Source organism: Ambystoma mexicanum, chromosome 1p, assembly GCF_040938575.1.
Source record: "Ambystoma mexicanum isolate Mex_15411 chromosome 1p, UKY_AmexF1_1, whole genome shotgun sequence".
In the NCBI taxonomy this organism is placed as follows: domain Eukaryota; kingdom Metazoa; phylum Chordata; class Amphibia; order Caudata; family Ambystomatidae; genus Ambystoma; species Ambystoma mexicanum.
Window position 1 is genome coordinate 152424702 of NC_090921.1, and position 25221 is coordinate 152449922.

At 44.8% G+C, this 25221-nt stretch overlaps 1 protein-coding gene across 3 annotated transcripts in view; it reads right to left on the reverse strand.

The window, feature by feature from the left end:
* Positions 1-1364: 1364 nt before the first annotated feature.
* ACAP1 (ArfGAP with coiled-coil, ankyrin repeat and PH domains 1) overlaps positions 1365-25221 on the reverse strand; it is a 671900-nt gene continuing 648043 nt past the window's right edge. For 2 of the 3 annotated variants that reach the window (XM_069645612.1, XM_069645621.1), the window contains exons 20-22: positions 4578-4688; positions 3908-3957; positions 1720-1961 (exon numbers count right to left, since the gene is read on the reverse strand). In XM_069645612.1, coding sequence (XP_069501713.1) covers positions 1855-1961; positions 3908-3957; positions 4578-4688 — 268 coding nt within the window. In that variant the 3' untranslated portion in view covers positions 1720-1854. Of the gene's footprint in view, positions 1962-3907; positions 3958-4577; positions 4689-25221 lie in introns of all 3 variants that reach the window. The other variant, XM_069645604.1, reaches the window with a different exon arrangement.

Below are 25221 nucleotides of genomic sequence, written 5' to 3' on the forward strand. Positions count from 1 at the left end.
ACACACACAGCTCCTGTGTGGTGCAATGGTTCTGTGTACTCCATCAGTAACCCCGAATAAAAAGCTCAAGTGCTGCACTTCAGAAGAACACGTGAAAGGATGAGGGCGCCACCCTTAGTGCGCTCCGCTCCATGTGTACCACAATGAACGTAATGATGCAGTCCTGAGATCCTCTCACCTAGCCTTCTTGTGAGCAGTGGGGCATTGCAGGAGAGGAACTCTACATTGCCACTTTCTCATAGCATTGCAAGGGGTTAGTGCTTCGTGCTAGGCCCACGTTGAACACAAATTACCCCTGGTTCAAGGGTGGCTTACGCAAGAACCTGAGGAAATACTGTAAGTCTGTGCAGACACCTTGGGCAACTCAGAAGCTCTTGTGGAAAAAGGTGTACCATGGCCTTAGGATCAGCCGAGGTAGAGTTCCCATAGTGGCTGCCCAAAAACCCTTCACTATTGCAGGAAGAAGACTACCTGGTAAGAAAAGTTCACAAGAAGCAAACCCTACGTAGACAGGCATATACATCCACACCTCTTTGCTTTTTAAGGAGCAACGTCTGAACACGTCCTGTGGTCACACCAATATAAAGTGGGCGGAACACCCCTGGGTCACGATGATCATGCTTGTGAGTTTCACTTTCCAGAATTGGAGAAGCAAGTGCGGAAGAGAGGAGGCCAGCAGGCAGAAACAAAGCAACAGGCAACAGTCATTTAAAATGGTATGTGGGATCAGGAAACTCCTGAAAGGGAGCAGCTATGATTCCCCTGAGGCGACAGAATGAGAGGTGAGACTATCAAAGGAGTATGCAGGTAAGAATCTGCTCATTCAGATCTGAAAAGCTCAAGTGCAGGTGAGAACAATATGTTGCAGGGACCCCCTATGCAGGTAGGAATCTTTCTAGAGCAGTTAAGAACCATCCCAAACACAAATGTGCAGGTGCAGAGTGTTAAGGTCCTCTGTAGCTATGAATGTACAGATAAGACGACTCCCAATACCTTTGTAGTTGAAGGCACAACCTGGGATACTTGTGCAGATGGAGTGTATTCTCAAAATGCATGCAAGTATTCCCCTGGAGTGTAAACCACTCTGCTACATACCTGCTGGTAAGAACATCTCTCATAAGCAGCTTTCATTACATCTAGGCAGGCTAAAGACATCCTTGGAGAGAACGATCTCGATCTCTCGATCTCTCGATCTCTCTCTCTCTCTCTCTCTCAAGAAAGAGCCTTGGAACACCTATGTGCATAGGAAGCCCCTGTTGCTGGCAAGTACGGAACCCCTTGGAAGCCATGCACAGGTAATGGTCTACCAGCAGACCTGTGCAGGAAGCAATTGGATCGAACATATGTGCATGTAAAAATTCATCTGGCACACATATGGCTTTATGTCGCACATATTCAAGTACGTATCACTCGGATGCAGCTATTCAGGCAAATAATCTATAATACTCTGACCTATGAGTACAGGTCTTGGCCCATCTATCCTGTACAGACCAGATGCATCCAAAGTCTTCCAGGACCATCCTCGGATAAATACAAAAGGAATCTTGTAAAAAAAGATCAAACCCCAGGCCGAGGTGGCGGGAAAGGAGGTGGGTTATAGGGGCCGGGAACTCAAGGGAAAGTGAGCAGAGCCTAGATATAGCCCTTCCGGATCTTCAAATTCTGCAGCGATGTCGCAAACTCCATGGAGGCCTTTTGAAGGCTCAACGCCCACCAGATACTGGGGCAAATCTCTCTGGGTTGCCCCACCTTAGTCATCATGTGTGCAGAGGTGACAGGGGACAGCAACGGTCCGGTCTCTACACAAAGCTTTGCAACCATCTGGGTACATAAGTCTTTGGTGTCCTCGCTTCTTCACAAGGTAGAGAGTTTGAGGTTGAAGCTCCTGCGGTTTAACTTCTCTGGATTATCGGAAGCCATCATGGAGAAATCTCTGAAGATATCGAGGTAGGTTTCATCACCTGTGAGGAGGAAAGAACACCATAAAGCAGCAAATAATAATTTGCATGCATCACTGGACATCAGGCCTACAAGTGCCCCCCACCCGTGTGTTCAATAAGTATGACGTACAGATAGATCTACCAATGCGACAGAGTTCATAACTGCTACTGCCCGGTCAATCCAGGACTGGAGAAACGCACTCAGCTCTGCTAATACACCACAATACTAACCAGATTTGAGCCCAAACTCAGACTATCAATGGGCCGCAGCACCCCAAATAATCCAGTACTGGAGAACACACAACTCCCAAGAATACTGATCTAACTAGAACCCCAACACAGACTACCAATGCATCACCATACTGACTGGCAGCACCTCTACAAAGTGAGCACTGGAGAACCACACTCCCCCTTCAGAATACTGACCCAACTAGAACCCAAACAGAGACTACCAATGTATCCCCATGCTGACTGGCCGCACCCCAAACAAATCCAGTACTGGAGAACCACACACAGCTCCCAAGAATAAGGATCTAACTAGAACCCTGACACAGGCTACCAATGCATCCCTATACTGTCTCGCAGCACCCCTACAAAGTGAACAATGGATGGTCACACTCTCCCTTCAGAATACTGACCCAACTAGATCCCAAACAGGCTACTAATGCATCCCCATACTGACTGTCAGTACCCTTACAAATCCAGCACTAGAGAACCACACTCACCACTCTGCTGATACACCCAAACACTGAACCACCAATGTATCTCAATGCTGACCTGCACCACCACCCGATTCTCCAGGACTAGGGCTGTATTAGCTACCACAAGCACTGCGTTTGCACGTGCAAAAAAGAGGAGTTGTGTCGGAATGGACCCCACACACACAACCTAATTCACTGCAATATGACTCTGCACCACTCACTTCTATAGGAGCACTGGTAAGCACACAAAACTAACTATGCACCGCAATCCGGACCTGCACCTTCCCCTACTATTCCAGTACTGGGTCCACTCATTTCTGCCAATGACCTTCAGCACTCCCTGCTGTTCCCTTTCTGCACCTCCAGATGCAGCTCTTTTAGTGCATTTGAATGCTGCCCTGCAGCTCCCCTGCTTTTCGAGTTCAGTTTACTCAAGCAATCCTGCCAACGCAGTTTAAGTTTGCTTTTGAGCGACCATTGAATCCCACATTCAGATGTGCCAAAGCATCTTTATCCAAAATTCCAACAATATAACAGTTCTGGTATCTGCACACGGCTCTGCTGAAATACCTCAATCAGGGCACACACATTACGCTGCTACTCCAGTACCGCGGCCCACACTAAGAGCGTTGCCAATGAAGCTCTACCTGTCCTACAGCACCTTCTTCTATTCCAGTGCCGGGCCCCATACACAGCTTTGCCGATCATCCTTTATTCTGTCCTGCAGTGTCCTCTCCCAAATCACTTCAATTCTACTCCCCTCCTTCTATCAAAGTACACAGAGACTATACCTGTTGAACCATGTTACGCATGCTCATGCCAACCAGTAAGGTTTACCCTTACACCTTCAGGGGCAAATCAGGCACAGGGGCCAAGCTTCAGCCAATACGCCTTCATAGGCTAATCGGATTCAGTGCCCCACTCTCACCATTACACCTTCAGGGTCTAATCTGGTTCAGGGACCCACCTTCACCCGTACACCTTCAGGGATTAATCAAGTTCCGGGCCCCACCTTCAAGGGGGGTAACTGTTTGACATCTTATGTTCCAAGCTCAAAACAAACTCCCACATACAAAGGAAGGAACATGATTTGCTTAGATTCTTGTCCTCCTAAAAGCCCTGCAGATTTCTAGGGCCTGCCAGAGATACCAGTGGGCCCTAGTGGTGCGGGCTCAGGATGTCCTCTCACCCCAGCACCTAGAGATGGCTAAATGAACTATATAAATACACAACATACATACAGTTTCAGTGAATTACAAGCCAAACCTGATTGTCCGAGTTCCACATCCGCTTCCCTCATCTTCGCCAGCCGAAGCCTGGGTGAGAAGATTAAAGAGCAATCAAACATTTTCATCTCATTGGTTTTGAACAGTTGAGGTGTCTGACGATACATAAAACAGGAAAAAAGCTGAATGGAAATAAAGTGGATACAGGGGTCTTCTTCATTTAACTAAAAGGAGATGAAATAAAAAAAAAGTAATGCTCCACAGCCACCAAAAGAAAGCCCACTGAGAATCTGCCCACCAAATGACGCGAATCCAGCCTAATTCCCTCACCTTCAAATGCTTCTGCCACTGCCAGACCAACCTCCCTACGAGCCTCCTACCACCAATCTTCTGAACCGCGTCCTCAATTGAGTATGAATGCAAAAAGCTAATTCCTTATGAATATCACCTAATGCTTGTGGTAACCATTCTCACAATTTTGGCCAATGATAGGGTAATGGAAAATCCTGGGCAGTGGATCATTTAAGGATTACACCACATTCTGCATTCATCTGTAAATGGCAACCCACCCTCAACAGGGTACTTCTCTTTCCACAGTCCTGATTTTTCAAAATACAATTTCATGGTTTGATACCAATGTCTCCAACCAACGCCCCCAAGTCCAAGGTATGCACTGAAAGCCAGCCCCCACCAATGCCTTCTGGACTCACAGCGTCACAATGTCAGCATTGGCGTTATCGATGGCGATAGACAAAGGATCCTTCCCATCCACGTCCTTTGCGTTCATGTTGGCACCCCGTTTCAGGAAGAGGCACGCCAACCTGCGGAGGAAGTGACAGAATCAGCAGCTGTAACTAGAGATTTCCAGTACCACATTTTTGCTCCCACCAACTCTACAATCTCCTCCCCCTTCAACAAGCCACTCCTCTCTGAAAGTCCTTCCCTTTTTGAAGGTCAAAAATAAATAGGATGTTAACATTCCTTTTTGATCACTAAGATTATTATTCTTGCATGTCACATTCTATGTGAAAGCAGCCATTGGAATACAAAAGGAGAGGCCTTCAGAGATCGGGTGACATACAGAGTTCGGTCCAAAACCATAAGGGGGATGGACAAGGTCGAATTACAAACCATTAGAAAGTGTATAAAGTTTGAAAACATTTGTGCAGTACGACAAGTGCCCTGCCTAGCCCTAAGGGATGAGGAAGAAGTCTGGGTACTTCCACAAACTAAGTGGGGCAGTGTGGGGAGAATGCACTGGGCCACACCACCCTTCCTCAGGAGAACGGTAGGGACTTGTTACTATGAGCAAACCATATTGCCTTCCCTCTTTGAGATGCCATGCAAGATGTAGCCAAATTCCTGGGCAGCAGGGAAATCACCGAACCCGCTGCCACAGAAGAAAATACCACACGGGGAGGAAATACACAACTGAACACTCAGTCAACTGAAGTTCAGAAAAAAAGGAGGCTGGCGCCAGATATCGGCTTGTTGAGCAGGGCTGCATAAGGGTGGGGAGGAGCAAAACAATGTGGGCAAAATCTTTCCCATGACTTCCATCAGACCCATCAGCTTTCACCAACAGTTATCGCAAACTTCAGAAAGGAATTTAAGGAGGGAGAGGTACTAAGTAGAGTGGCTAGGTCCACATCAAGAGTGAAGGGACTGGCTAAAGGCTGTGGGAGTTGGAGAGAGCAGAGAAGGAGCATGCTGGAGGGCAGAGATGAAAGGCAAATAGGAGGTTGGTTTGGAGGTGGCTGGTAGAGAGGAGGTGACGGACTAGGGAAGGTGACGAAGGAGAGAAAGAGGAGGTGAGAAACAGCAGGATAAGGAGGAGGTGAAAATAAAATCTGAGGCAGTGAGGGCAAAGGACGGGATAAATAAATCAAGCAGGAGGTGGTGGACAGACCAGGAAATCATGGAAAGAGAAGAGGATGTGGTGAGTGAATATAAGGCGGAGTTCATGAGACACGTATAAGGAGGGTGCAGCAGCATGAGCGACATCACGAGAAGCAAAGGACGGGATATCCAGAGGCAATAGTGAGAAAGCAGAAGGAGTAACAGCGGGAGAGTTGAAAGAACAGGAGGAGAACACAAGAAAACGAGAAGAGGTAGTCTTAAGACAGAAGGAGACATCAGAAGCAGTCGAAGAAATCTCAGAGGGAGGTGGTGGAAGATCAGAAAAAGAAGGAAGCAACCAGAGCTGACAGTAGGAGATGGTCAGACACCCAGAGAATGGAGAGGCAAGAAAAAAAAGGAGAAGTTGGAGAAATGTCAGCAACATGAAGATCTGATGGAGCAGATGAGGTAGAGCCATTGGGGAAAGGAGAGGAATAACAGTCTGGGTTGGTTAAGGCAGAGAAAGAAGGTAGGCCAGTTGCACTATGTGGCTTTAGATGCAGAGTGCATAGAAGCTGGTACAAGCACTTGGTGAGGTGAAGAGGAGATTACAGGAGTACAGCGTGAGGGACACCACAGTAATAGAAGAAAGAAAGGAATAGTGGAGGGGCCAGGAGAACCATGTAGGAAACACTATTTGGCATCACATAGGATTTTCCAGAGGACTGATGGTATAAGGGGATGTCAGGTAAGGGATAACAAGATCCCACCCGACGCAGCAGAAATTAAAAGAAAGGCATTGGCTCTTCTTCAATCTACTTAGTAGAACTTCGATGAGCAGCTGAGGGAGACAAAGATTGTCGGCTGGCCTGCCTTCAAAATGGCTTCCTAGAGAGGATGTCCCTCATACCTGTGGAAGGCGGTTTATCTGCATTAAGAAGCAGATTTCCTGTTCCACAGTGGTCAGAATGAGGGTGTCAATAGTAACCATAAACCCTGGATTGTATCCCACCCACTTCCTGCTATGTACCCCTCTCATCGCTCGAACAGAGCTAGGTTGCGTGTTAGAATTGTTTCAACGTAAAATCACAAATCCACATGTATATAAATATACATTTTGAATCCAGATTCTAGCACTCTCAACAATCTTCTATTGCATCAATATTTACATGGACTATCCCCAACAGACTGCTACACACATTGCACAGACTTCAGAAAATATCTCCATTTGCTTGGTAATGCAGATGCAAGAAGGCCTACATACAAAAATAAACAAAAATGAAAGGCAAAATTAAGGTGTGGCCTGGGGGAAAAGGATGAGCATCTTTTCATCTGGGCTTAACCACGACAGCGCCTTATTTCATGCACCCTGTCTGAGCATGGAAAGTGCAAATCCAACCAATCCAAACCTTAGCGGAGATCAGCACTGCCACTTTCAACCTGCTGCACACTGCAGCCGTGATATATAATGGGAGGAGACAAAGCAGTAGACGAGAAGCATGCCCGAGACAACTGCAAGTTAAGGAGACAGAAACAGAAACATAGATCAATCAGCCTCCCAAGTCTACTTTCTTGATCCTGATGCTGAGGGGGTAGAGAGGTGCACAGAGTGCCACGTGGGGATTAACAGGGCACTATGACGAATCTAGCAATATCTTCACTGGTTCTCTAAAGGGAAGCTTCCCTTACGTAGCCAGGGAAAGGAAAAAGCTACCCGACTCTGACCATGGGGTTGGCTATCTGCTGAAGGACCACGTGAGGGAGGACGAACTTCAGAGACAGAAAAATACTAGATCAGAATAATCCTTCAGCAGTAAATCTTAATAACACTCATGTGCCTTTGAAACATTCCTCTATAGCTTAGTGTAGTATAAATAGGGAATTCCCAGGTTGAAATAGCCAACAACGTTATTTACCTATTCCCCCCTTTTCTAATACTGAGAAGAGGATGAGAGATGCGGTAAACCGATGCCACATTCTATTCATTGGAAAAAGTTAAACCAGACCAGGACGTTTCAAATTAACCCAGCTGAACAGAAGGTGAGAGAGAGAGATGGAGACTGCAGCTGCATCAGTCTTGTTATGATGCTGTTTGGGACACCGGAGGCGAGCATACTGCATGATGCTGTACAGCGGCTGACGAGAACGGCATTCGAAGACACCGAGCTGAGAGACGTTTGCTGCATCCTTTTTGTGGGCAGCTGGAGCTATCAAAAGCAGAGCAAGGCAAAGCGAGAACAAGGCAGCTAACGGAACGCACTCTCACTCAGCGGGTTGACAACAAGGAAGAAATTTGCACGTGAGAAACACTGAAGCTGCCAGTGAAGACCGGTAAGCCCAGGGAGAGTGAATGGGTTACCAAGGTGCTTCAGGGCAAATACCGGGTACCGTCCACAGCAGAGGAGAGTATGTGGGAGCAAGGGGCCAACAGGACCCTCTCTGCCATCACTTCTCAGTACAAAACTCGGACCAAGTGCCTCCAGTAGTGGGTACGCCCCTCACCCTTATGCGATGTTAACTTTGGGTTACATTTGCATAGATGGGACCACTGAGCAGGACACAAGGCATCCATTTTTGTACCCCCTTTCGACTCCATCTTGGTGAGCAGGCCTCACTGCGGTAGCACAAAATGCCTCTCTCCCTTTCCCCGCCGCAGCAGCTCGGAGCACATGTCGCCCACCCTTGTTCCCACTCAGAATGGAAACCTCTTCAGCTCCATTCTCACGCTGAAGCCGGAGATGCTTGCAACAAATAATAAATGTAAAACATCTCTTTTCCTCTGAGATCACTGTCCTGCATGTGAACCAACATGAGCTAAGCACATAGCTCGTCCATCTCCACAAAAGTGTCCTTGCCCTCTTACCCTCGCAAGTTGAAACTTATTGCCATTCTAACCCCGTGTCCCTGCAAGATATTCATTTCATGTGCCAGACCGCTGACCATGCTATGAAGCCCACCCAACAGACCCCCAACTAACATTAGACCCCTGCTGCAGTATATCATGCCTAATACTAACAAATGCCACATACCTGAGATTCTTGTGAGACTAACCCCACAGTTCAATAAGAGTATTATAGTGGTCAAGACCCTTAAACCTGTGACCTGTATAACCCAAATGTTATAGACGATATAGATACCTGTGTGATTTGTATAGTGCCATGATAAACTACTGAGGGTCTTTTTGATCAACCATTATTTAGTGCATGCATTATTCAGAATGTATTCATTAGCTTAGCTTAGAAAGTGACCACCGTGTTTCACAACGACCTGACCTTCACCCCTCCGGAGCACAGATGTCTGACATCAACCCTCCCGCCAACCAAGCAACCAACCCGGAGGAAGAGATGATGCCCACACCTAAGACACCACCCTGGCTGACCAATCCGGGTCCAACGTAGCATCATATGTTAGATATGCCAATGTGCTTATATAATGTGTTGTAACCTTGATGTGGTCAGAGCGTTCTCAGAGATCTAGATAAACTTTTCCTTGAACTCTCGCAGCCTGCTCTTTTGTGCCTTATTCCCTGTCCAGGAAGTGTCTGCTTTATTCATTTTACACGTGCAAGTCAGGGAGGTCACAAACAAGAGCCTAAATAAAGGTAGTGAAATAATTGATACAGATACAAACATTGTTAAAAGCTAAAGGAAGTGGCATAAGTGATACAGATACAAACAGTGTTAAAGGTTTGGTTACCCAATACTTGAAAAGTATTGTTTCCTGGATGCAAGAGAGTGAACAGTAAGCGGAAAAGCCCTGGCAGGATAGTGCACCAGGACAAAGAGTGAGTCTGGGACTCGCACCCAAGTAATCAAGTTGTGATACCCTGGCAGCAGAGTAAACCAGGGGTCAGAAGAGAAGTGAGTGGAAACTGTGGAAACGTAATAACCAATACAACAAGCATTGGCAAAGCCAACAGTTTGGGCATTTAATGCTGTTCTTTGCATTTTGCATTAATAGGCACCAGGGTACTAGGAGGAGAGTGCAAAGTTGCAAGGGAGGTGCAAGAATGGATATAGGCGTGCACACGAATGAGAAGAGGATTAAAGAAAGGGAGAAAGCCTTTGGGGGAAGAGTGCCATTGATGATGAGCAAGAGGGGAAATATGAGCGAGAAAGGTGATTGTGGGAGGTTAAGTGAAAAAGCAACAGTGCGAGGGGAAAGATGAGAGAAAATGTAAGGGCTGTGAGCAAAGGTGAGAGTTGGAGAAGATGAAATGAGGATACAAGAGGGGATATCATAGAAGTTGCCAGGGTAAGAGGGAAAGTAAGGGTGCAAGCGGGAATGGTGTGAAGAGAGTTACTGCTCAAGGTGAGAGTGTGGCAGTGCAAGGTGAGAGTGACTGTACACATAGTGGGAGAGTGTGACTGTGCACACAGAGAGGGAAAGTGACAGCGCACAAAGAGATAGAGACACGCTGCACAGAGAGTGTGTGACAGTGCATAGAGAGCGACAGCACACAGAGAGAGTCACAGCACATAGAGAGTGACAGTGCAGCGTGACAGCGTTAAAGTGATAGTGCAGAGTGACAGTGCACAGATAGAGTGACAGCGCATAGTGATTGAGTGAGAGGGCTCAGAGAGGGCAAGACAGGGCCCAGAGGGCAAAACAGGGCCCAGAAAGGGTGAGACAGGGCCCAGCACGTTACTTCAATAGTTTTCACCTAGGACTCCAAACAAAAATGCTAACGAAATGCCAAAGCGCTCAGAGTGAAGTCAGCTGGCTAATTTTTGGCCTAAGATGACAACTATATTAAGTAAGCATTGAATTACATTCACTGGCTGCCGATAAATTAGCAAACAAAATGTATATCTTGTTGAAAGTCAACAAAGCACTGCATAGTTGGGCCCGGAACACATCACCAAATTCTTGCATCTCTGTCACCAAACCAGAAAACTAAGAGTGGCTACCCTTAAACATCCAATCCAGTTACCTCTTCAGTTATACAAGGTTTCGGGACAGAGTTTTTAACTCAGGGGGGCTTCTCATTCTGGAATGCCCTTTCTCCTCACCTAAGTTATAAGCGATTCCCCCAAGATCTGGAGACGCCTGATGATTTCCCTCTACATAATTGGCACTGATTAGCTTCTCCCCGTGCATTCGTGGAACTGGCCAAAAACACATTCTTGTTTGCTACCGAGGCAAGCAACATATCACTTGCCTGGTCACATACACACGTATGTAACTTAACTGAAAGTTTGGGAAGGGGTAGAAAGAGTGTAGGACAGACCTAGAAAGGTTTAACCGATTTTGTTCATTCTATATGGTGCTAGACTGAGCAGCTAAGTAGTCTGTTTTCTCTTACTGCGATATGCACACATCCAAATGCACTCTGCCCACCTGTCACTAACTGGAACAGGACACAAACACAGCAAGATACATATTCGGGTGGGATACCTTTGCAATGTTTGATTGTTTCAAGTAGCACACTATTTTGAGCACTGAATAAAATGCGCAGTTCCATGTACTGAGATGACCCTCCCTCGTGACCTTCTACCTTGGACACGCCTCCTGCTGAGGTCACGATAACACAGCTTCTTGCCAAGGTGCCCGGGTTGCGTGTGTGCCCGCCGCTTTGTCTGGGAGCAGCTACTAAGATTAAGTTTGATTTAGCAGCAGAAGAAAAACTTGTGATCTCAGTTTATCAGGAAGTGAAACTAAAAGCTGGAACAGGACTGTTGGGTGCCGGTAAGACATCACTATGTTACGAAATTTACCTGAGCATGCGCACACTGGTCGCGCATGCATAGAAATGAAAGATAAAACTGTTTCATCTTCGAGGAGGAAGTGGTATAGAAAAGAAACAGAGCCACAAAATAAAACACGTGAAGAGCTTGGCAACCGGGGAAATGGAGGCAAGGGAAAAGCACAGAGAAAAGAGCTTGGCTACACATGGCAGTGGAAGTAAGGGAAAAGCACAGAGCAACAAAATGGCGTACTTGAAGAAACAGACACTGCACAGCCAATCACATCCTAATGACATCACCAACTAATCAGCCAAGCAGATGCTGCCAACATCAAAAACACTGGACCCACACCACACACATCACTATAAGAACATTTACTAATCCATTTTAAACCAAAATTAAAATATTACATTTACTGGTTTATTTCAAATACAAAATACATCAAGTTGTGCAACATAACCTCAAAATTGTAGTCAATATATTTAAAAGCATCAATGAAGAGCAATTACTTTTAATTTACATTAACAGATGATGGCCGCCATTTTGGAAGTAAAAATGGCTGACAAATCCACCACACTGTAGAAATTGAGCCAAAGAGTGCAAAAGGTGGTGTGACCGGGAGGAAAATGGGTGGGAATGGGAGGAAATTCGTATACATTTCAATTAGCAATGGGTTTTAAATGGGTGGGACATAGGCAAACTACCATGTATCCATCCTCATATGCCAACCTACATTGAAAAGTATTACAACAAACCCATAGCTCCCAACTCACACGCTTTTGGCGGGTGTCACCCGCCTTGTAAACAGCGGACTCACCCGCCAAACCTCATGCACGCCCATTCATTTCAATGGGCCTCTCACCCGCCAAAAGTAAAATCGGGTGTTTTCACCCGCTTTTGCGACATAAATGGTTGAGAGCTATGACAAACCTGCATCCAAAGCCCCCGTTTCAAGCTCTCATGTTAAAGCTCTTATTTTAACGACAATAGTTTCAGCTTTATAGGGAGCGCTTTCAGCGCCACCTAATGGCCAAAACTAAAAAGGGGAGACCCATAACCCTTATAAGGATTCGTAACAAAGTGACAATACCCTGGAAGGACAGTGTACCAATGGTAGAAAAGGAACTAATAAAGCTCAGTGGTAAAAACCCCTCCATGGAATTGTGAAGTAGTAAGAATTGATGTAGAAAGGGAAGAACCATACCCCTTTCAAAGATACATGTAACGCAGAGGACGAGAGAAATAACAAACCTGTGAAACCCTAGCAGGAGAGTACACTAGGTGTAAGAAAAGAAGCGAGGATTATCAGGGATACAAAAACCACCTTGAAGTTTGACAATCAACGCAGAAAGGGAAGAACTATACCCCTTTAAAGGATAAAGGAGATCTAGAGAGTGAGAAATTAAATATCCAAAAGAACTGATGAATTGAAGAAACACTCAAGGGAGGAGTCATCGCCCTTGAAATCATGGAATAAAACATGGGATGAAAAGAGGAACTCGGGGAGCGAGTCATCCCCCTGTGAAACAATGGAACATTATTGACTTTTCTGGAAGTATTGGGCAGACAGTCGAATGCCAGAAGAAACATAGGGGAAGGAAAGACCTCTTTTTCCAGTGAAACTTTATTCATTTTCTTTTCTGCACTTTAGAACTTTATGGTTGGAACTTTGAAAAGCTACAAGTGTATAGCTTACAGAAATCATGTTAGACATTATATTGAGTTTAGTGTGTAAGGGTCAGTTTAGGGTGTTTTACACACCCTAATTGGTTTAACATGTGGAAGAGACGTTCATTAGTTTTGTTGAGGCAGGGATACTCCCCAGACCTATGGACAACTAAAATGTCCCCAACCCCTCTTATTATTTTAACAATAAAAGTTATATTTCAATCAAAAACCTGTTACTGTGTCTGAGTCTTACTCTTTATCTCTTACAGCACTGAGCGTCACATGTGGCCAGAACTTGGCACTGAGACCTACAAAGACATAAAACTCAATACTGAGAGCCACATTGTGATAGAAGTCGCCACTGAGATCTGGATTCGAGAAGAACTCAGCACTGAGAGAAATATAGGGCAGAACTAAGCACCAAGAGATGCACTGGTGGCCTCATTAAAACCACAATGCGGCAGACCTAGGAAATTAGATCCATAAGGAACTAGAAATAGGAGATGTTGCCAGCTGTTGAGACAGGCTTCATGATTTTCTTTGGGCACAGACAGCATGTACATGTGTTCTACAGTGGCAATGGTGACATATTGTGAATGAAGGTTTCATGACTCTCATTGGGAAAAGGCAGCTCATCGCCAACATCTCCAGTATTGCCAAGATCATATAAAATTTGGCTATCAATCAACTTGAAAGCTGGCTCGAAAGAAAAAACCTTCTGGATACCTAACAATCAGGCCCTAACATGGTGCTGAGACAGCACTTTTCTTTGTTTTGTGCTGCAAAGTTTCCATAAGTCTCCCCTCCCCCTTGGACCCCTGCTAATTCTCCCCCTCTCCGCACTTGCATGATCAGATGGACACAAGTCCTAGTACGATCGTTGTTTTGTCCTCCCTTCCTTGTATTGTCGCACCTAGAAACACTTGTGTACAGGCATACTATAAATCACTTATCATATCATACCATGTCATATCATATGTTTCGGATACTGCACAGTTTTTGTTATGGTTCTTATATATCATATTTATGGTACAAACTACTTACCCAATAATCAGTAATAATCTTTCTGTGGCTTGTATCTGCTTAGAAACACATGTTTTACATAAGCCGTCATCTAGTGGTTGGCTCAGAGTATGACATTGTGTTTTTAAGAAGCAAAAATGGGTGTTGTTAGAGGTGCTCCTGTCACACTATCCCTATCCTACACGTGCAGGTACCCATGATTCTTAATACCTGTACATCTTTATATTTGTTTTCTAACAATGCATGACATCTTGCATGGGTGTAATTGTGTTTTAACACCGAGATGCAGCTCCCATGTGGGGAGGATGGGTGGGCATATGTGATTCTAAGCAGATGCAAGCCACAGACAGACCATTAAATGATAAGTAATATTTGCCTTCTGAGGCTTGTGAATCTGCTAGATTCGCAAGCTTTGCATAGACCAGCTATCACTACATGGAGAAGGTTGCAGGTGAGCTAAAGGAACAAAAGAAAACAGATGTTTACCACCCAGCCTTCTTGGGAATAACCTTGCTTGGGTATCTGCACAATAATGTTGTGTGAATGTGAGTACCGATCTCCAGGTTGCTGCTCTGGCAAATGGCATCCAATGGTACATTTGCAATTAAAGCTAAAGCTTCCCCAGTACCGTCTGTGGAGTGCACTCTAGGGGTGAACGTAAGAGGCTCATGTGGCAATGTGCAGCAGAGGTGCAAACAACGTACACTTCATCTTCAATTTTTGATTTGGTCACTGGATCACCTTCCATTCCTATAGTAAAGGATACAAAGTATTGCCTGGTTTCCTGCAGTTCCTTGGTTCTACTAAGGTAGAACATTAATAACAATCGAACACCAAGTGTGTCGAGTGCTTTATACGGACTCATCCACATAATAGTTTGTAAGGTATTTTGGAGAGTAATGTAAATGTTTTGTAGAAAACCACTTTATGCTTGTTTATAGTGACAAACCCCTTATTGGTTGCTGGTTTATGGAGTGATAGCGCAACACTTTTTTGCAGTGGGATATCTGCTCTTTTTCTTCTAGGATATCCTCAATGAAGTCGGTGTCAGACTCCTGTGCCTTAATACTATATCGACCTGCTTCTCTTTTGTGCGAGGAGAAATTATTCTCTGTAGGCTAAGTAGTAACTGTAAAGTCTTTGTCTGGAGGGCAATCCAGACGATGTTGATCTGGATTAGCCATGACCTTTTCTTTATTCTTCCTGGACGTCTACATCATCCGCCAACTCTTGCCAGTCCCCATGTAGACACTCCTATTAGAGGGCACTCTGCATTTTATTTTTTCCTGTTCGTGATTCATCAGCTGGTGTCTCCCAGCATCACCTGCGCACTCTATGCTCAGAATCCTGCATGGACGAGACGAATTTGGCTATAGTGGCATTAAAGTAGTCAATGTTCGTAACCTGAGATTGTGTAGAAGGATTGGGCAGGGATCCTCCTCTTCAGCTACCTCCTCCTCCCATTCTTCCTCTGAGTGAGAATTTCAACAGACCCTTTTCTCCCAGTTTAGAGGATGGAGGATCCTCCCTCTGTACATGTGCCTACTGAAGCCTGTGCTTTATAAGGTTTGGATGGTTTCCCTTTGGGAGCCCTCTTCCTCTTAGATATATTCCTTCGCTTAACATGTAAAAAGTGTGTATGAGATTTGCTCGATGCCTTGGCCTTCTCGGTCCACATACGTCCTCATTATGAGTACGGCGGAGCAGTAAAAAAAGTGGCGCTAACTGAATTACTGACACATTTACCACTCAGGCATATTCTGAGTTTGGCCTTGGAGTGAAGGATTTACCTCCAGCATTCTGCTGGAGGTAAATGCTCCCAACTTTCTGCTGAAAAATCAGCTGAAATCCCCATGGAGTCCTATGGACCCCAAACCATAGATACCAACTCTGCCTATTCTGAATAGCATGAGAGACAGGGAAAAACTAGTTGTTTGGGTCCTAGCTAGAACTTTTAAACACACAATATAAGGACCCAGACAACTCTGCACCGTCTTCAGGTTAGAAATCTTAATTTAATCGACAGGTAATTTAATTAGTATTACTGATATCTATATTCAATACCAAATTATAAAAGAGACTTATTCCAAAGAGCACACAGAATGATACAAAATATGTAACTGTCATTCATCATAAAAACAAACTTATAGAAAAAAATACATTATTTAGATAAAGTAAAAAGAATGACACCATAAAGTAACTTGTGCTACCAAGTTAAGTGACTTGTGCAATGCTTTGATACACATACAACTGGCATAGGACTATGGCCATCCTATTTTTAAAAGCAAAGGAACAGGTGAAACGTAGCTAATAGCTACCTGTTACCCAAAACTCAGAATTGTATTTAAGGGCACATACTGATTATATATCGTGCCACCCTTTTCAGGTCTTATAATGCCAATGCTAGTGCTATGTAGCTTCAAAACAATAAATGTATAATTGAGATAACTGCTTCTCATCGCAGTTCACAATAGCCCGACATGTTTCACTATTCCTCGGGAATTTCCACAAATGACAGAACTTCTTCAGGGAACGAATATACTTAATGTTGGGAAAGTTCTCGATTATACTCTTTCTTTAGTCAGAGTGATCTTGCATACAGACAGTAGATGTCATTTCTCAATACTATGGAGTGGAATTACCTAGAAGGCAGTGCAGAAACAGCTAAAATTAGTGCTGCAATGATATATAGCAGCTGGTCCGATAGCACAGTGAGTAGAGCGCTCGCTTTGACATCTGAGCAGAGCCTGCCGACACAGATTCGAATCCCGGCAGGGCCAAACTCAGTGTCATGATGCCTACCTCCAAGGAGCCAGGCCGGGCCCAGCAACCCATCATTTTCCCCAGGGAAGTCTCAGCGGGCCCAAGTCGGGGCCCTTTGGACTCAGTCCTGGCGCCTTAGGCGCCAGGCTCATAGCGGACCCCAGTCCTGGCGCCTTAGGCGCCAGGCTCATAGAAGAGGATATGTGTTTAAGTGCTTGGGTGCACACTTACCTGATGCAGACCTTGCTGCTTCATCCAGGCCCTTTTGAGGCCTGAATGGGACTACTTTACCTGTAGGACTACTTCACCACCCGGGTGTGGTCGGGGAAGGATACATACCTGATTGGTGGAAGGATACATACCAGGAACTTCTTCCAAGGCTATTTAAACCCCACCCGAACAGCCACACGTGCTTCGCGTTGTTCTGCACCTAGCAGCTGGACGCTCACCGTGTCAGCTCCTGCATCCTGACTTCAGCCACGCCTGCCAGCACCCTGGAACACCTGCAAGGGGAGAAAGGAAGAGAATAGGAGAAGAAAAGCCCTTACCTGCTAAATCTGCATCCCGGAGTCATTTCTCCAACGGCCCTGAAAAGGAAGACATCATTTTAAAGGCATTTTGTTTCGATCGCTGCAGCGCTGCATTTTAGTCACCTTTGCAAGGCGCTTCCATCTTCAGCAGCGATCTTCCGGATTCAGCTACGCCCCGGCGCTTAGAGGAAAAAAGACAAGAACAAAGGTGAGAGGGAGAAAAGGAATAAGGAAAGCTCAGTTTCCTTTAAAGTCTTACATGTTGGATTATTCCCACTGCATTTCGGGTCCTGCCGCTTCCTGACATCTCCGGACCCCGGCCCCTATGGGGAAAAAAGACAAAGACATTGAATAAGCGAATGCAAAGACATTACCTGAGCGCTCATCCAGAACTGTTTCACTTCGGGTCGGCGCCATATCTCCGGCACTCCGAACCCCGGCCCCTAACGGGAAAAAGACATAAGCATTAGCGCTTGCTGCAATTAGACAACGAACATTATTATTAAGCTTGAACTTTTGAACAGAATTTTTACAGCGCCTTACCTGAACAGTCAAGCTTACCTGAACTCCCATCAATCCTCAATCCAGTGAAGTAACTGGGTTTCAACGCGCCCCTGCATCAGAAGCAGGATGGAGAGCCCATCCTTCCAAACCCTAAGGTGAGGCTTCACGGGGAATCGTGGAGGAGGTATCGTGGAGGGTTGGAAGGGAGTGGGAGGCTTGAGCATTGTTCCACAGTTGGTAATACTCCCTTTTCACGCACAGGAGGGTATCCAACGAGCCAGGGAAGCCAGAATAGAGGGGCCCTTCCTGTCCATCTTCAGAGTTCTGCGCCTTCGACGCCGCGCCTCCGTGGGAACCAGGTGAGCGTTACACTCAGCCTTTCATCCTTCCAAGGTAGATAAATGAGCACCACACACTGTGGGTTATAATAAGCAGCGCTCAGATACCCGAGGGTTCGTATCGCTGTATACATTCTAAATTATTTTTAAATGATTAATTACTACATCAGTACTCCTCAAATAATCCAATACATTGAGGGGTGCTTACCAACAGTTTCTTACTTCTTCAATAGTGGTCATGTGTCTGACAAATAGACATATGCCTATATACCTATACATAAAATGGGGAGAAAATGTAGGTGTATTCAGACAACCCTCCTTCCCTCTCACGTGGGCAATTCACTGGTTAGTAATACACTACTGCTAGGAGTTGTTGCGTATACTTACTTGAATCTTCAATTCAGAATTCTGATGCTTCATTAAATATCTACATTGGTGTAGTGTTGTATACTCGTGGAGTCTCTACTCCCTGCTGCAACATACCAACTCCGCCTACCACCACTTTTAATCCAGCAATAAATCCACCAGATCAAGTGACAGTAACAGTAATTCTAGTTGATGGTATTCTGGTGGATTGACCACTGAAATACTGCCCAAGTCGTAATGAGGGCCATAGTCTTTGGAGTCAGATGTCTATATACCTCTGCCTGTATTTGGCCTTATCTGTGGGCAGTGTCATGGTTGCAAGGGGATTTCTTCATAGGCCTGCTCAACACCAATCCTTTGAAGTGCAGGACGACTGATGTTTTACTCCTTGGAACTTCTTTATGTGGCTCTTTCAGGCAGATATCAACGATTCTCAAATTCCCAACTTCAATAACCTCTGCAGAGACCTATCAGCATCACCATTATGGTGTTGCATCATCATGCGCCGACTCTGCCTGTATGATGTAGACCGCCCAGTGCTTGCTTCAGCGCTCCCTAAGGCTTTGGGGCTTGTAGCACTTGTATGCTGGGCACTGGTTCACTCCATGGTACCCTGGAAAGCAATTGTTACACAACATGTGTGTGTCCTTCCGAGAGAACTTTGAATTGCACTCCTGGGCATACATTAAACAGAGTGTTTTCTATATGTTTTACAGGAATTTAACGTAGCCTTGATAAAAATATGAGTGTGGGGTATGGAGGCATTCTAGTGAAATGTAACCAGGTTTTACCCTCTGAGTGCCCTTTTGTCACACACCAGCCTTACCTGGTTCAGAGTCCAGTGTGAAGGTTAGCTGAGGTAAGGCTGGTCCCTTTGGTACTCCACAATGTCTCAGCGATTGATAGCAATAACACTCTGATGGCAAGTGTAATCTCAGGTGAATCGAAGACAAGGTGGGGGAAAAAGCAGTTGGTAGAAAAAACCTCCAGCCAAATGACAGTATTTCAGGATGAAGAAGCAGAAGAATATTACGTTTGAGGGTCGTCAGGATCCCAGGTGGTAAATATTACACAAGGAAAGAGTACAGTAGATCCAGGGCAGGAGTCCAGGGAGAATGGAAGGCAGAGGTGGAAGAAGGAACTGGGAGAACCAGGGCAAGGCAGAATTAGAGGGTCACAAGGAATATAGACGCAAGAAGCAGGGGCTCACTAGAATACGGAAGCACCCTGTGAAGATTCCTATGGATCCCTTCCGGAAACCCGCCCTAAAGTCAACTCCCAGGTGGGCCAGGGGAAGGCAGACAGGTTCAATTTTACATAACATTTAGGGAAGTAAATCTACCCTTAAAGTCAAGCAAATACTTAAAAGAATTAACTTTGTTGTTGGGGACTACAAGTCCCATAATCCCATTAGTACTGGGACAAGGAAGAGGGCTGAAGAGGTATGCTTTGGCAGTAGTAAGGCAATTAAACCTAACAACCCACAACTGGAACCTGGGAGGCATAAAAGGCCACCTAAGGTGAAGGCAATGAGAAGGAACTGGAACTGTGGCTGGAGCGCTGTAGGAGCAGAGGAAGAAGGAAGACGACAGTGCTGACAAATCAAGAGTAAGTGGGCGAACCAGACATACGCCGGAACGTGAATGCAGCAGATTTCCTCTGCTTGTTCTGAGAGGGTCAGGGTTTCCAAAACTCTGAAGTACAGAGGGTGTGCAGCAGAAGACGTGCATGGATGCTGTCTTTCCACATGTGAGCTTGATTGCCATGATTGCTGGGCCAGAGCCGTGTTGGAACTGAAGCGAGGAGCTGTGGGCGAGCCGTAGGTCTCAGGAGCGAGAGGGGCTCCAAAACCGAGAGGAAGGGTGCGTGTCCTTAAGAAGCCAGAAGTCCTAAAAGTTGGGAAAACCGTAGAACAAGGAGCAGAGAATCCGGTGAATCAAACCTGCCTTTCTGATTCCTTGCGCGAGCACTGCTGGCAACAGTATCCAGATCATATATTCACTGTGTAAGTTGAAGTCTTTTAATAAAGGGACAATGGGAAAGTGACACTTGTGAGTTACTCGATCACACGCATTTCACTTGCGTGAAGAGCCAACGTTACAGAGACCATTGTTAAACCCTTAAAGCTCATAAACTTATTAAGAAGTGCTTGTGTGTCTTCCATTGTGCAGAACAAATGTTGCGAAAGGCATTGTGAAACCTCTTACCTTGGTAAAAACCATTAAGAAGTGGTTGCATGTGTCTAATTTTGATTTCTAAAGGAATACTGAACTCCAACTTTCTATTCCTACGAACAATTACAACTCATGCCAGAAGTCAAGTAGGTAACATTGTATTCTTGCATATATGGTTGAAGTGAAAGAGCAAGCATTGCCCAAGCCCAGAGTCTTTCCCAAGTGAAACTGAAAGCAGCCTTTCTCAGAGCCAGGGCATACTTTTATCAATGCTGTGAGGCCAATAGAAGTTCAATCTTGCTTAAGACATCCATGTGCAAGCATTGACTGAAGCTAAGCGAGTAGCATCGAGGCTTTTGTGTGATTGTTTGGCTAACAGTTGGCAAAGAAAGTGGAGGCAAAGTTGGGGAAGGGGAACTTTCTGCTCATAAAGATGGTTGAAGTTGACACAACCTATATTGCCAAAGACTGTGAAAGAGAGGTGGGTGCTAAAGGCAAACTTGGGTTGTTACTGTGGCAGACAGACACGAGAGGCAAAGAGGCTGCACCTTTTGAAGAAAGCCATTTTGAGGAAGAGTGCCTTGCTTATATGAAGGTGTTCAATTATCATGAAGTGAGTCTTGTCAAAATCCGTCTCGAGTCTTAATACTACTGAAGATGTTGTGGTATATCTGATTGTCAGTGGTTGCAAACATTCAGTGACACAAGCAAAGTGGAAGACTATCAGGCAAAGGAGAATGACCTAATAGTAAACTTTACAAGAAGTGAAGTTGGTGAAGTAGAAGTAGTAGCAGCACTGTGAAGTCATCCCAACAAACATAACTCTTGAGAAGTCAAATACCGAAGCTGCGGTTGTATCACAAAGTACTGAAGCTGTGGTTGTTTCACAATATACTGAAGCTGTGGTTATATCATCATTTCAATAGAAGAAAAAGCACTGTTAGCCAACTCTAGTGTTCCACCAACCTTCTAGAAGTTGTATTTCTTTCGAACTGTGTGAAGGCTTCTGGACGTGGTGAAAAAGCACCTGAATTTCTTCAGGAAGAAGAACTCTGTTATTAGAACTTTGGTTAACAAGACACTCCCTTGCCGTAGGAATTTTAAGAACTGATTTAAGACTTTAATACCAATGTGGATTTTCTTCCTTTTCTTTTGATGAACAGTGGAGCTGAGTTAACCTTGCATCCTGGGGAAGGGAGTTCACCCAGGTTACTGAAAAGGTTAAAAAGAAACTGTCTTTGTTTATGTTTGAATTACCATATATTTTTCTGTGTGCAGAATGTTTAAGTGTGAGGGCAAGACACCCTGTGTTAGAGTGTTTACCCTTAGTTTTGTTAGGCAGGGAAATCCTCAGTAGGGATAGTGAGGGATTTGATATTATTTTCAATAAAATTGCATGTTTTGAAAAATCATCAAATAGTTGTCCACCTCGCATTGTTTACCTCTCACAGTCAGCTCAGAATAATCACGTAGCGTTGTGACGCAAAGAAAGTCTCTGCCCAAAAGCTTTTATTTCCTGGTGGTGCTGCGATACGTCCTCACGCTCACAACGCCGACGTAACGGGCACAAAGGAAGGGCAGGTGTCTTTGAAAATGTTGAAAATATCTTTGCAGCACTGTATAAACGTTGGCATTTTCAGTGTGGCAGTCTCTTCTACTGCCGCACCCGACTCCAAATTATTCCAAGGGCTCTCTTTGGATTACCTTTTGGCACTGGGCTGTTGAATTCTTGTCCTGTAAAGACAAGGACAGGCACGACGGCATGGTTACACCTTTATTTGTAGGGGATGAAATTTGTTTCAGAATGTGCAGGAGGTGACTTTCCTTTGTGTGGTTTTCTGAGGTATTTCATCAATGTTTCGGACCAATCAGTCTTGATGCTGATGTTTGGTGCTATAGAGTGGGCATGTGCTTCGTGCCTTGCCCACGGTTTGGGTTTGGGCAATTTTGCAGCCTCATGGTTGCCAGAAAAGTATTCATAGACAGGCTTGGCACTGACACTTTGGAGCTCACCGCTATCTGTGAGGTTTTCTCTTTAAAAATCTCTTTCAATTACTGTTCAGAGCTGATCTCATACCTGGTCCTCAAACCAAAAGACTTCTTTTGAGGTGAACACCCTACGCTGTACAAATTTGGCTTGCATAGGGTAGGCTGGCCAGCGTTTCACTCAGCGTTCTTTTAAAGCGACACCCTTACTTTTACTTTGACGTTTGCACACTGAGGACTTATCTACGTCATAGTCCCATGGAGGGCTCTTATTATAATTTTAAAAAGCAGCTTTGTGTTTCACTCAGGGCAGAATTCAAATGGAGCATTCTCCACGAGTTACTTCAGAGCCCACGCTAGCAGAAAACGTAAATGTATGGGGAATTAGAGGTATTCTAATGCCACAGGAAGAAAATGTGTCGTATCACTCCCAAGTTATGCAACTCCATCGATCAGCGACTGGGTGACGACTCGCAAAGCCACTTCTTCGCCTACGAATAAAGAGACGTTTCCAGTGTCAAAAGCAGTAGTATGTGAAGTCCTGCCTAAAAGGTATTCGCCACTCCAGTCATATGCGACCAGCCAATGATAGGAAAAACTATCTGAGGACGTTTTATACGGCCTGGCTGAAATCGTTAATTCTGTAATACTTCTAACTATATATATATATATATATATATACATACATACACACATACACACAAATATACACACATATTATACGCAATCAAAAAAACATATACCCAACTGTCACCTCATAGGTTTCCTTTTACAAGGCAACCATCTAGATATATAGGTGGATATCTTCTGATTCTTCAAAGATGTGATATAACAATGTATGCCAATATATTATGCAAACTCACTTAATGCGGATTTTATTCCAAAGGGTAGTGTCCGAAATAGGCAGCTGTTGCCAATGGCTATGAAGCACATATCCTTGCATGGGAAACGTGGAAACCAACCTCTTTTAGGACATCGTTTGTCAAGGCTCTTGTAATAGTAGGTGGCCATCTTGAACCATTGCCCATCTGATGCATGGCTTTGAATACAAGAGGCCGTTCTTCATTGGGATGATGAAATAGTAATGGGATCCTGGTCTCCTCTGTTCTAACAGCTCTTCTACCATTTCTCCTTCTGTAGACAAAATAGAACCATGCTTGGGTGGAATGTCTTTTCGGGGTGTGGGCAAATCAGTACACTATCCATGCAAGATTGTATGCAGCACCCACCTGTCTGGGGTAATCGTATTCATATGCATAACAACATCTAAATGGAGCGCTGCGATTCCAGAAAAAAGAAGGAGCATGCCTACATGGATGGGTAGAAGCCCTTGCTGTGCCCCCTCTTTCCAGTACCTCTTTCCGTGTTGTAGGCACAACGCAGCAAACGTGTTCTGTATATTGTTGACACTAGGTCTGAAAGGAGTGTCTTTGTGGAGTGGTTTGTTTAGTCATCAGCCGTAGTCCCCTTCACGCAAGCATTCTCAATTGTCAAGCGCCCATGGTTTTAGCTGGATCAGTTTCTTTTTTAATCCCCTCTAGTACTTTGTCCACATTTTTGCTAACAAATGATTGCAATGAAAAGATATTACATTACCCGGGATTGTACTTTCCTAGGTCTAAACACAAATGCGGTTAACCAAGCATGCATGTGAAATGCTAATCCTGCCATCACGTGTCTGCTTGCTCGAAACAGGCTGGCAAGCAAATATTTCCCAGACAATTCTCTCTTGTCGGATTTATTTCTTCAGCTAATCACGTGAACTAATTGTCAATCTCATCCCATGTCCTGCATGGACAGCACAGTGCCTGAATTGACAAGCCAAAGAGCAATATCTTCTTTGTATGCCCGCTTACCTCCTGCTTTCTGGGAATGGCCAACAGGTCATCCAGGATGAATCGATCACTCGCTTCCGTCCAGGATAAATCGATTACTAGTTTCCGTCCAGGATAAATCGATTACTCGCTTTGAATTCTATGCCATAATCGGAGTCCAGATAATCTTGAGTGCATCATGTCCTTTAGCACTGCACCTTTTTGACAAAACATCCAACACTACACAGATACATATTTGAAATGATTCTTTTCACCTTTTTAAAACATCCCAGGACTGGCAGGTATTGATTTACCTGCTGCACTGGACAGAAGATCTCTACCAAAGAATTATTTTTTGCATGAGCAAAGTATATGCTGATAAGTAATCTGATGTGGGATTCCTTACAAGCTGAGGTTTATCCTAAAACAGTACACTCCATTTTGTAATCATCCCAGGCTTTACAATCTTCAACTAACATAAAATCGTTCTCTTGACTTTTTTTTTGTAAAGGCCTCAATCTTTGGTGGTTTTTGAAGCCACAATCATGTGAGACTTGGCAACAGCGTCTTTGAAAACGTTCAACATATCTTTTCAGCGCTGTAAAAAGGTTGGCATTTTGAGTATTGCAGTCTCTTCTACTGCCGCACCCGACTCCAAATTA